General features: G+C 39.2%; 2 protein-coding genes across 2 annotated transcripts in view; both read right to left on the bottom strand.

Moving 5' to 3' along the window:
• The window catches only part of LOC108244587 (dihydropyridine-sensitive L-type skeletal muscle calcium channel subunit alpha-1), a 20,583-nt gene extending 16,938 nt beyond the window's left edge, over positions 1–3,645 (bottom strand). Inside the window, exons 1-2 of the mRNA XM_017430910.2 lie at positions 3,461–3,645; positions 2,186–2,291 (exon numbers count right to left, since the gene is read on the bottom strand). Of these exons, the coding sequence (XP_017286399.1) occupies positions 2,186–2,291; positions 3,461–3,645 (291 nt within the window). The remainder of the gene's footprint in view (positions 1–2,185; positions 2,292–3,460) is intronic.
• Positions 3,646–4,508: 863 nt separating this feature from the next.
• On the bottom strand, positions 4,509–8,684 carry tmem9 (transmembrane protein 9). The gene is made up of 6 exons (XM_017430875.3): positions 8,600–8,684; positions 8,245–8,392; positions 7,357–7,448; positions 6,497–6,605; positions 6,149–6,280; positions 4,509–6,064 (listed from the first exon to the last, which is right to left on the bottom strand). The coding sequence occupies exons 2-6, from the start codon at positions 8,338–8,340 to the stop codon at positions 5,924–5,926; spliced, it is 570 nt and encodes a 189-aa protein (XP_017286364.1). The 5' UTR covers positions 8,341–8,392; positions 8,600–8,684; the 3' UTR covers positions 4,509–5,923.
• Between the last annotated feature and the right edge of the window lie 4,417 nt (positions 8,685–13,101).

Raw genomic sequence — 13,101 nt, 5'->3', positions numbered from 1 at the left:
GGCCTGGGAACGCCTTGGGATTCCCCCGGAGGAGCTGGCCCAAGTGGCTGGGGAGAGGGAAGTCTGGGTCTCCCTGCTTAGGCTGCTGCCCCCGTGACCCGACCCCGGATAAGCGGAAGAGAATGGATGGATGGATGGATGGTATTGGTAAAAATGAATGTACATGACTGACATAAGTCCTTAAATGCTATATGCTGAGTTTACTGAATCAGCGCAGGATAGCAGCTGCCACCTCGTGCTATAGGTGACAGCTAGCGTGTTTAATCTGTTCCTTTTGCTTCAATTATTTACTTTTACCGAATAGGTGAATAGTGCAAAACTCAAACATGCAGACCTGGCCAGGAATAAGTAATAAAACAACAATAAATATAAAAGTTTAAGCAAACACAAAATGTACCAAACACACATTCTTCACTAATAATTAGTTATGGCTGACTGATCTTTCTCCCCAACTTTTCAGGATATGCTGGATCTGTGTTTTGGGTTCTTATCTTTTTACTGACCTGAAAACTTCACCTTTCTTCTTTTTTAACACCTAGGTGAACATGTTATTCAAAAATGCCTTGGTAATCTTCTATTTGTGTCGTTCCGATGATTCAATTTAAGTCCAAGTTTGTTTTTGTAGAACATTTTAAAACCATCTCAGAGTATAAAATACTAAGTATAAATGCATTAAATGCCTGCAGTTTCTGCCAACATGCTACTTCTTAATAGCTAGGCTTTATTAGGTTAACTGGGATCATTCGGTCTCTCCAGCACCAGGGGTAATAAAAGCAGCCAAACACCATAATAAAACCTCTACCGTGCTTTACTGTAGCCATGATGCTCTTTTTCTTCTGGGATTCATTTGATAATTTGTTGCATCAAGTAGTTCATTTCAGGAAACCACCTGGAAAATCTTCCAAAAAGGCTGTTTTTAAAAGGACAGGTACTTAAAAAATAAAAAAATAGCAGGTGACGAAGCATCTGCCCATCAAAGCAACAAACTTCAGCTTCCTGTTGTTGTTAATTGTTGTCAAAACTAGATTTTGCCCACAGTGACCAGTACAGGATGCTGATTGGTCCAAACATTTGTAAAGCTTGGAGTCTGGTGAAACACAAATAATAATCAAGCTGCTTCTCCAGATAATTAGTTTTGACTCCTAACTAATTAACTACCTTACTGAAAAAGATCTTACTTGGTTTCTCTGTTTATTAGACATTATCTGAGATTATTATTATTTTAACATCAGTTCATCTTTCTATAGGTCTTTCAATAGTTTTTTCACTTTTTGTCCAAATTTAAGTACAAAATGTGTGGATAAAATGACAAACTGAGGAAAAAGGGATTTTAGGACCTTTGACATTTTTACCACTGTCATAGGAAACTTGGTGCTCTGAGACAACTCTTTAGTCTCAACCAGCATAAAAAAGAAACCATAATAATCCTCTTTTATGCTATGGAAAATTAATTTAATGTCCAGTCCACATCACGTGAACAATGAAAATGTAGACACACAGGTTTTAGTTTGTTTCTGTCTTAATTTTGACAGAGTTACTGGATTATTATATAAAAAAGCGCCAATATTTGTGTTCAGAGCCTCAATATCTCTGAGACTATTTTTACTATTCTTAGTAATTACGTTGGAAATGAAAGAGCTGGCAGTGAGCCTAAATAACCAAGATATTACCGTTATACCCCTGATCATCCTTTGGGTGCGTAACGCTCATCTGTGACGCATGAAATACAATATATTTGAACGCACGTCAGCAGAATCTCACTTGTTTACGCTCCGAAACAACCCGAGGCCGTTAATCGCTGCTGTCCTGACTGATAAGAGCTGGGCTCCGATTTTCAAGCAGAAAACAAACCAACTGGTTTTAGAATTTCCCCGTAACGGCATACGAATGAGGTGAACTTTTCCATCCATCTGTTCGATGACTGTTCCCCCCGCAGACACAGATGGGACGCCAAATAAAGAACTGAGTTGTACTTAGAGAGATTTAAATGGAGCTTGGCACTCGGGCCAAAGGGCAGCTGAAGCCCGTAGCCATTAAATATCAAACCTTACAGGCTCAAAGCTGTAACTCTCTAGGAAACTGATACGACTAAATACTGCTTTTTCCCTCCAAAGAGTTTCCATATACCATATACCATATTCCATATACCCATGCACATCAGTGAGAGGGTTTCTGTTCAGCTTACCAAACTTGAGTTGGTGTTATTGCTGTCTTCTTCAGGCATTGGCAGGAACACAGCCAAAGCAATGCAGTTAGCAAAGATGGTCAATAAGATGATGATTTCAAATGTTCTGGATGAGAAAGTTAAGAATCATACCAACATATGAAGCAGACAATCCATAATATAATCTACACAGGGGCTAAGGTTTCAGTGAGAATGCTTGTTGATAACAGTGACTGAGAGGGTCTGATTTTTTAAACCTATCGAACGGAGCAGCAGCACTGATCGCCGGCTTTAAACCCTGCCTGAAACATTATCCCTAAAGCAGCCTGTTGAGTGGCTGGCGTAGCATTTACAGCTCATGTAATCCTGTCTGCTGTGCTGCCTCATTCTCATCCATAGGGGGCGGTCCGGGAAAATTCCCCTGCCCAGTCAGCATCATGTCTCTCTGTGATGTTGTGGGACAGCTGCACGGCCCAAGAATACGACGAACCATTTCAGCACGGACTACTCATCAGGGGGGAAAAATGTTTGATTATGCTGTTAGGTGTTTGTTTATCCACAAGTCTGCTTTTAATTAATAGATATTTGAGCACCAGAAGGGTTCCTCTAATTATTATTATTATTATTATTATTTAAAAATAATTTTACTCTCCCAAAACTTAACACAATAACACCAAAGATTTGACAGTGGTCAACTCATTTGCTGCTATTTGAAATGAATTTAGGAGACAGGATGCTTGCTTTGTCACAAAATGTCACATTTAAAGGCCTATATTTTGTGTTTGCATAAGATTAATTTAAGATACTGTGAAGATAATGCTGTCATCATAAGACAGACATGTACTCCCTCATTTTGTTTTCATGGGAAACATGAACAATCCAGGACCAGATATCAGGTGAGAAGCAGAAACTCTTCACAGAGTCGCTGCATTTCAGTGTCCTCCTTTCTACATAAAAAGGCAAAATATGAGCTATTCGGGAGAACGCAGAGGCAATTAATTCACTGTTTCTGTCTGCCAGATTAGTATTATTAGCTCCAGCTGGAACTCAGAGGACAACAAATATGGATACGAGCCTGAGAGATAACAGAAGTCAGTGATCGTTTTGTCTCAGATTTGAAAGACTTCATGCTCAACATGGATGATTAGTGAGTGACCCCATAAAAACACTGCGTATTATAGTTGTCACTGAGCTCTAAATGATCTTCTGTTTAAACTTGTGTAAATGCTACACACTGCAGATTTAAACCTGAGTCACTTGAGTGGGTGTAAAAGCTGTGCATGCTATAAAGGATACTTCCACTCCACGATGTTGATGCAGGCCTTGCGGAAAGGATTTTTCAGGGTGAAGAAGAAGAGGGATCTGGCAGGGCGAGGGTTACCCCCTGTGGCCTGCAGCTTCTTGAGCTTCTCCCTCTGCTTTCTCTTCAGCTCCTCCTCGTTCATGATGAACGACTTGTCCCCCTCTGTGTTAGCCGCCATACCGATGCCTTCACTTTACACAAACTTACAATTCCACAACTCTTGATGTAAAATCCCAAACTCTGGTGCGGTACGTAGCTCCCCTCCGTGAAGGCCTGCAGGCTGCAGATCAGAGCGGGTCCCCCCGCTGCCCTCTTCTCCGCTCGGTCTCCCCCTCTCAGAGCCACAGATCTCTCTCCCCCCCACCCCGGCTGAGGGCCTCTGACAGGAAAAAAAGCTCACCCCAGCAGAGGAAAATAACAGAAGCCCGGAGTGGCTGGAAGGGACGAGCAGTTGGCCCCGCAGCAGTTTAAATTTAGATCGTGAACCAGTGACAGGCCATGCTTGGGGATGGTTTAGAGGGCAGAGAGGAAGGAGGGGCAACGGTGATGGGCCACGGCAAAAAGAAGGGGAGCGGCGGCATCTTTGAGGGGCTCCTACAGCAGGGAAACACTTCAGGACGCTGAAGCTGAACCCCGAAATGTAAACAAAAACAGAGCGACATTTTTCTAGAGGTGGAAAAGTTTCTTTCTGAATAAATTAAGCTCATCCCAAACCTCTCAGTGTTTACATGCAGAGTGTTTTAACTGAGAATCCTTCAAGCTAAAAACTTTGAGCTGGCTGAAAGTTCAGTTCAGTAAAGTTTGTTGTAAAACCTCCTATACTGCAGATAAGATAATGATTTATTACACTAATATTTTATTTTAAATTATTGTCCTGTTGTAGGCAAGCTGAACATCATCTTTAATATGAAACTAAAACTGATGCTGCTTCCAACAGAACAAGCTTTTTTTGTTGTGTACTATGTCGCCCCCTTGTGTCAACACAAACTAGCCTACAGTGGAAAAAAAAATCTAATAAAACAAAAAAGAAGTTCCCAAACATTATAAACTTTTAAAATTTATTTCACTTCAAGCTAAACATTTAAACACAGCCAGACAACTCCTCCAGTGAGGATAGAGATGAATAAACAAACGGGTGAACGATTAAAGGCAGAAACTAATAAAAATAAAACCAAACCTACATTAGAAAGGTCTTAGACCAGAACAGCTCTAAAGCATCTTAAACTCAGGTGGATGGTACGACATTCCTCCATATAATAAAGCAGAATCTGGTGTTATAATGATGGCGTACTGCTGTCTAACACGGCAGGATCTTATTTTCTGTAGGTGTGAAAAGTGAAATCTGATGACTAAAAGCTAAAGCACAAATATTGATCAAGTGATTCAAACCATTAAACCCATAAAAAAACAAAACACTGATTTTTCCTTCAGCTTTACAGAATATTTTCTCCTGTTTATCCTGCAACCATCTAATATCACAGCAGTAATGTGATTTAAAAGCAAAAACTATACAACTATCAACATAAATATTCAATAAAATAATTATAGCCACACAAGCAGATCACCTTCATGAAGCAACGTGAGGAACTGATCCCCAGACTGACGACTTTGGTTCACAAGAACATTTGATCTCACCAGGGTGTTTTGTGACAGGTTTCCAACATTCTCCTGCTGCCGAACTTTTCCCCATCACAAGATGGCTTCCAATTATCTCTTTATATGTAAAATAGTCTATCAACTTAAGGAGCAAAACAAAGAACAAAACCCTTTGCCAAGTAAATTTAAAATGAATAATTTTATACTAATTAAAAAGGTCAAATTTCTTGGTTTTGAAAGCTGTAATTTGACAGTAGTTCAGTGAAGCGTCTTATTTGTAGTCCGATGAAACGCATTCTCTCACAAAGAGGACGAGAGAGCAGGAGAAAGGCACCGTTTGAGGTTCAAAGTAGCCGCGGCGAAGAGTTTCAATGGATAAGTCCAAAATAAAAGATACTGAATATGCCTGAGTTTATACAGCGATAAATTATTACAACTAAACCAGCAAATATGGAATGATTGACAATCATATAGGCAAGCTAATCTGAGTTAACCCAGTGTACTCTCTATGAGGTAACGTGATGAATCATGCAAACAGAAAGGTATTTACACGCCAACATCGACTGTTTTTAGCTGCAGCACTGCAGTTCCTAAAAATATTTGAAAATGTTTTCTCATTAAGTGTGCTTTCTTTTTTTTCACAGCTGCAACTAAGCTTATGTTACAATAATGATCTCATAAATTTGAATATTTTATATCTGTCTGTGAGATAAGTGTGTTGAAATGTTTTAACGTGACAAAACAAGCGACGGAGTCGACGCACATCAGTGACGGTCAGGTCTGTAATGGTGCAGCTGGTGACAGTGTAAGAGCACTGAGCCCGGGAAGGAGAAAGTACACCACACCTGCTTCAGAAAAGCTTAACTTAACAACTTGTGGCGGTCAAAAACCGTCTTGCGCTGCTCCTGCACCTGCTTCTTCCAGCGCTGCTGTGCACCTTCGACCCGCTCCAGAACCGTGTTTCCTCTGGCCGCCGCGCTCTCCACACGCGGACGCATCTCCTGAACAGATTAAAAAAATTGGTTGAGCTTGATATCACTGGTAAATGCAACAGATGCATTCTTTCTGCCTGTTGGGATGGTCACCTCGGAGTCCTCCTCATTGTGCAGAGGCTGAGTGTAGGGGTCGTGTTTGCGAATAAGAGGATCAACCAGAAGCAGAAACAGCATGTAGAGAAGCAGTGCCCCCACGACAGACAGGTAGATAATGATGGTTACCTGTAAGAGGAACAGAGTTTAAAGTTACAATCCCAGTTTCAACGGCAAAACTTCTAGCTGCATTCAGTGCTCCAATGTTCTGAATGAAAATAACACATTTTAATAAACATGGCCTCAGAAGTTTATTTTCTTTTCATTAAAAAGAGCTTGTTGTTTTACAACACTCCTGTGAAATACACACTAAGCAGCCAGAAACCCAAAGAAGGTCAGCTGTACCTTTATGGTGGTGCTGCTCCGCTCCTCGTACTTGCACTCACACAGCAGACAGTAAGCTTCCACATCATGGCCAGGAACTGGCATGGGCTCCACAACATGGAGGCAAGTACTGCAAACAGACGGGAAAGTCATGTTTAACTGTACACAGAGAGAGAGCAGGTACGGAAAAACTCACACTGAACCTATTCAGTACGACTGCTTTATTCTTCTGTTGTTCATAAAAAAATAATCCCTGAAGTGATTAAATAGTAAATTCAAATAAAACAAAATGTTTTCCCCCCCTCAAATTTGTTGGGAAACATTATGAAGTAAAGGACAAACGATGAAAAACCTTTAATAAGAACGTAGGAAAAGTTTGAAAGAATGATTTGACCACACCTTTAAAGAAATCATAAGACGTGAAACGGCAGTAAATTAAAAAGTTCTTTAGATATTTTGTCTAATGCAGTCTTACCAAATTGTTTCCCAATAATTATATCATAGTAGTATAATCAAATGAAAACCTGATTACCAAGGCTAGCAATTAAAAAATAAAGAAAAAAAAAGATACAAGGGAAAAAGGTGTTGCTCAGTTTCACTCACCTGTTTTTATTTAAATAAATCCAAGTTAGGACAAAAATATTAATTCAGTTGAAAAGAGACGAGATGGATTTACCTCTTTTGCTTTTATAAAGGAATATTCAAGTGATACATTTGCTAAAGGAGATAATAAAAGAAGCACCTCTCTTTAGAAAATATGGCCAGCTCTTCTGGCTGCCACTTAACTTAGAAACCATTCAAAAAGAAAAAAAAATAAATAAATAAAATGACCTGAATAGACTGATCTGTGCAGCTGAGTCTAAGTGAAGGGTTCCTCTTACCAATCTTTCTGGGTGACGTTTTTGTTGTAGATGTGGCCACTGTTGTTTCTGTAAGGCGGGCAGATGCACTTGCAGCGAACATCCTCAAAGTTCTGTAATAGTCAAGAAAATGGGCTCAAAATTATTCAATTATTTTCTTAAAAACAAAAAAAACAAAGTCCTTCATTAATAAATCTCACTCATACACAAACCAGACACCAGAAAAATCAAAACACTACTGACAGATAAATTCAGTCACTTTTGGTTGATCTTGTCACATCACCTGTGCAGGCAGGGAAACATGAAGCAGCAAATAAAGTAAGCTCTTAAAGCAGAACTACTGAAAGTCTACTGATTAGCTCCGCTAATGGAAACAGTATGACACGATGCAAGTGTTTTCAAGTAATGGTCAGAGAAACCTGAAAGAAAAGTGTTAACTTGGTTTTTAACTCCCCAGGTATCTCTCTAATCCAGGGGTGTCAAACTCCAGGCCTCGAGGGCCGCTGTCCTGGGAGGGTTAGGTGTTTCAGCTCCAACACACCTGATAAAAACGGTTTAATTACCTCCTCACCAAATCATCAGGTTCTCCAGGAGCAAGGCAACAAGTCATCCATTTAAACTATGTGTTTTAAAGAAAGAACACATCTAAAACATGCAGGAGAGTGGCCCCCGAGGAATGGAGTTTGACACCCCTGCTCTAATCCATCTTCTGTGACATATGCAGGAACATTTTTGGAGGCCACACCTCGTTTTCAGAAAATAACCCAGATATTATAATAAATCTGCACAGAGAGAGGTTATTGAAAGTCCTAACACTAAAACATGAAAACTGAAATGATTACAGATGCATAAAAATTGAAGAGTGCTCTTTAAAAACGTCTATATTATTAATAATATATATTTATTTACCTTGTTGGCCTGAACACAAACAGCAGCATCCAGCAGCAACAAGACCACTACTGTGGCTCCAACAAATATCCAGGAACCTTGTCTGCCGAAAGACATCTTACCAGGAGGAAAAACACGACTGGGACACAGTTATTATCACCACCGACCTCTGTCAAAACACAACAAGAAACTAATTAGCAAGCACCCGTTAGCTTCCAAACAAGGCAATCAACACAACAGATGTCGCCCTTTTCTCTCTCTTTTTTAACATTAGGCTAAAATATCTTCAGCCTGTAACTAATGTAACGTTTAACTTAAGTTATAACAATAACTGAGGAATTAATTTGTGTTGCGCATTCAGAAAGCAGATACAAACCGTTTTGCTGCAGCTAAAAAAGGAGAAGTCGTCAAATTGACTTTGTCCTTCCTGGTTTCGGAGTGACGTCACAGACCTTCCCCCAAACATAGAGCGCTGTCGCCCCCTGCTGGACAAATATGGAAAGACAAGTTTGGAAAATTAATCTGATCAACTGGAAATGATCATAATTTCAAGTCACAAATAGGGTTATGGTGTTAGTTGTTTGCGTGTTTTTCATGGCTATATTGCATATTTTATTACTCCACAATTACACCGTAATATAAAACCCAAAACATGTTTTTTTATCAACATTTTTAATTTAGCTTTATTTGACTTTTTACCTAACTACGGTTTCAAGAAATAAACCAGTGTTGTAAGAAAACTGAATATTACTAGATAGTTAAATGAAAAAAGGGACAGTAACTTTAAATGCTGTGTTTTCAAGTTAGAAAATAGCTTCATATATGCCAAAAAGCAAGCTTTGTTTTTATGATGCTATTTTGACATTGCAACTGGATAAACATTTAAAACAAATTCATTTTAATTCTGCAAATAAAACTAATTGTCTTCTGTTAGAACATTGACTTACAGAGTATTTGAGATCAGACATAGATTCCTGTCTCATTTTATGACTTGATTAAATAAATTTTAAAAGGTTGTTCGTAATGATTAAAGGAGAGAGTCTTCTTCTAAATACAATATAACAAGGATCGAAATGGTCTGAGATTGTTTTGCTGTGCACACTTCAGTGCTGGTAACACAAATAAATGCTTAGCATGCCATTACTCATACAAGTGTGACAATAAATATATTAAAAGCATGAAAAAGGAGGATCGCTTAGGATGAGCATGCTGCAAAACTGCTGTCAACAGAACGAACGACTCATAAGTGTGAAACAAACAAACCTAAATGAGCTAAAATATCATAATCCTGAGAACATGTTGAGACTGAAATAACAATAATTCTATCATAATAAATAATATTATTAACGTGGATTTGAAATCGCTAAAATCTATACCTATAACAATGATTATGGCTTAGGATTTAAAAAGGTAAATTTGTGAATTATCAGAATATTTACTCAGACGAACAGAAACATTGTTCATATTTCCAATCCTGCTTCCCCTTTAGGAATTTGTAAAGTAAGCCTCAGATTTTTGGTTCAATCAATACCTCCATTTCCTGGTAATCCTGCTTTCACATCTCTGTGTGTGTAGCGAGAGACGCACAACTTTAATAAGCCGTAGAAATCAATAACTGAAAAATTCAGCCTGAACCACTGCAGCCTGTGGTCACGCAGATCAATGGAGACCGTGGTTATTTCTTTAATGAGCTATGATATCAGCGTGAACAACACCATGCCGCCTTCTGTGTGACTGCAATCATCCACGTGGCCCTCGAGTCAACAGCTGAATCAAAAAGCACTGAAGAAATCTGCCAAGACCCCTCTAATTCTGCACATGTTACAAGAGAAGAGTGTGATTAAAGCTGTAACGAATGTTAAAGGACTTTTGTCAGATTGTATGCATGTGCTTCAGGCAGTAAGGAGCGATCTGCAAAAGTAAACAATGGAAAGAGTTATGAATATGAATGACTGAAGACTAAAGCGACTTCTCAGTAGGACTGAATTTATTTGCACTCCGGAGTGTGGAAAAGTGTAGCTGCTTTTAAAGGTTCGCCAAATTAAAATTAACAGAACAACAGGAAAATGTTGTTTTTGCTAATGTCAGAAAATTGACAAGAGTCACAATTACACTTTAAATTCAACAACAAGCATCACTATTGATTTGAAATCATTTTATTTGTTTAAATCATGAGAAGAGTGGTGGCATTTATAAGCTTTTGCTTCAGCTTTCATCCCTTTTCAGACGGATGTATTTATCTTGGGTTTTTGAGAGACTTTTTTTGTTCCTTTACAGAAGAACAACATGAATTTACCAAGTTTTTCACAATGTGACCACATGGGATCACAAGAACACAATAAAACGGTTCCAAAAATCTCAAAAACATGTGATTTTCACATAGTTTATCATTATTATATCTTATTTCTTCTTTTCTAGTCCAAAATAAAAGTTTGTTTATGAAAAAAGAAGACAATTATAAGCAAAAAATGTGTCATTTTATCTTTTTTTTTAAAATCTAAAATGACGCAGCTCTCTTTTGAAAAGTAAGCCTGAGTGAGATTTTTATAAAAGTATAAATTTGCTCATTGTCCCAACATTTAGTTGTACTTTTACAATATTTACTCATCTAAATAATGTTAATATTTTCTGTCCTGATGTTGGTTTAATACCTGAGTTCAAATGAAAGTGAATGCTTTCTTTGCAAGCTACTGTCTGCCTTGTGGGATGTGATTTTAATGAGACATAACACATTGTTTATGTAAGAAACTGTTGAACACACTGTTTGTTTGTATAATATCCCCTATTCTTTGGGAGAGTCTTTAAAGAATGGCTCATAAAGTCTCATCAGGTGATGATTTCTTTTAAGCCCACCACCATAGATTTCCTTCTCTCACCTCTGCCACCGTAAGCCACTTAGTGCTCTGTGCTCTTTGATGCGAGACTGCCCTTTACACCCTCGGGCCAATTACAGCATAAATGACACTGACCAGAACTCAGCGCCGGGTCTCATTATCGGTTCAGAGTTCTCAGGGGACAGGAGAAAGGTGATCAGTCTGAAGCCAGACGGGCCAAGTAAAAACCTCTTGAATGAGGAAAAAGAAGTAATCTGGTCGTCTTATGAGACGCTTATGAAGAAAAGTTGGAATTAATACACATAAAGATGTTCTGTCAAAGTCTGTGAACACACCCTGATTATAAAATAGGAAGAAAAAAATAGATTTATGATTCAAACTCTGCAGCAGGAACACCCGTTAAAGAACATCAGAAAGTATCAAATTATTTGTCAAGGTACTTTTATTGACTGAATCTCATTATTCAAAGCTTTATTATTTTATTTTTTTCAGGCACTTGAAAACAGTCAAGCAGTTTGCCCACTAGGAGATGCTATAAGGCCCGAGGTAAAACTAGCTGACTTCCAACCAGCAGAGGCATTGTGGACTTTAGAGTGGTGGGTAGATAAGATGTCTGAGACGTAATGAAAGAAGAAAAAAGACAAGTGGAGCTACATAAATGGCACATAACATTAACCTTAATAAGGCTGAATAAACTATATTATTTGCACGAGATAAGCAGAGATTGAACGTTCATAGTCCAGCTGCCTTTTTCATGCTACAAATTAAACACTGGCATGATACGTGTTTGCATCGTTTCCGTGCCCCCAGCCTTCCTGCCTGTTTCTTTCTGACCTTTATTTACTCGTCTGTGTCATCTCTCTGCAGTCTTCTTCTTCTCCTTTTGAGCAAACACTGTTTGAATAACAAGACTTTCTCGGCAGAAGTGATTCCTCCTCTCTCGGCTGAAGAAGTTGATAACTTTGTGGGCAGCAGGACTATTCTAATAGACACACATGGTAATTACAGAGGTGGGAGGCAGCAGACAGTGGTGGTCCAGGGACAGCACAAAACAATAAATCACAACTCCAGCTTCTGCCCTCCTGAGCGTGTAGCCGATCACGCTCAACCAAAAAGCAATTCTGCCAACATGTGTTTGCACATTTGTCTTCATCAGGCACTGGCTTGTTTTGGGCCCCCGTGGCTGAATTTTGCTCTCCCGTGGCGATCAAACAAGGACTCCTTTTCACTTGTTTGAGTTCGATAATTAAAGTCACTTGGGATCAAAATGACTCCACATACATTTAGTGTTCACTTTGAGCATGTTAAGTTAAAAGGAGGAAAGCAACGGTGGAAAACAGCAGTTTCTTTCTCATGTGCGAGTCTAAACCGATGGAGGAGACAATGGTAAAGGTGTTAGAACATTAGTGATGGTGACTCAGAGTACAGTGTGTGTCCTGTTCTGTTTTATCCATACAGACAGCTGTCTGTCAACCAGCTGAGCCCATGCAGGGAGGGAGAAAAGGTGTCTGCTGAGAAGCTCGTGTCAACAAGGTGAGAGCAGAGCCCCCCCGACGCTGAGCCGAGCTGAAATGGATGCTGAGGAGAGAGAGCGTCTCCTGCCTCGGAGGGATGCTAGCCGGGTTTCAGCAGGAAAACTGAGACCAGTGGAAACTCAGAGAGACAGAACACGAAAACCAGGAGAGGCCGTGACTCATAACGGACACAAACGCTGAAAGAGAAGAAGCTGGACGACACCTCCAAGATATCTGTGCTGCAGAGAAACTAAAACCTCTGAAAACAAGAGGAAAAGAGAGGACGGATGATGCTTGACTCGGCTGAACTCTGACTCTTTGGAATGAGAGATTTTGATGTTAGAGAGATGTGGGAAACTTGAAAGAGAGTTTCATGCCCCAATCATTGACCTGAAGGGGGAAAAAAAAGAAATAAAATTAAAGGCCTAGCAGTTCTTGAAGGAACTAAAATGATCTTAAAATTAGAAATGACAGAGTTGTAGCAAATATTCTAGGTACTACCACACCAAATTTTAGGCCAATATCTGTAA

Source organism: Kryptolebias marmoratus, linkage group LG8, assembly GCF_001649575.2.
Source record: "Kryptolebias marmoratus isolate JLee-2015 linkage group LG8, ASM164957v2, whole genome shotgun sequence".
Classification (NCBI taxonomy): domain Eukaryota; kingdom Metazoa; phylum Chordata; class Actinopteri; order Cyprinodontiformes; family Rivulidae; genus Kryptolebias; species Kryptolebias marmoratus.
The sequence above is the reverse complement of the archived record's forward strand: the minus strand, read 5'-3'. Positions and strand labels throughout refer to the sequence as shown.

What these genes read in the sequence shown, in the direction of transcription:
- tmem9 (XM_017430875.3), bottom strand. Translation starts at nt 8,340, where the DNA reads ATGTCTTTCGGCAGACAAGGTTCCTGGATATTTGTTGGAGCCACAGTA. An exon ending in GGAGCAGCACCACCATAAAG is followed by an intron (nt 6,281 to 6,496) that starts GTACAGCTGACC and finishes TTCCTCTTACAG; the next exon opens with GTAACCATCATTATCTACCT. An exon ending in ACAATGAGGAGGACTCCGAG is followed by an intron (nt 6,065 to 6,148) that starts GTGACCATCCCA and finishes TAATCTGTTCAG; the next exon opens with GAGATGCGTCCGCGTGTGGA.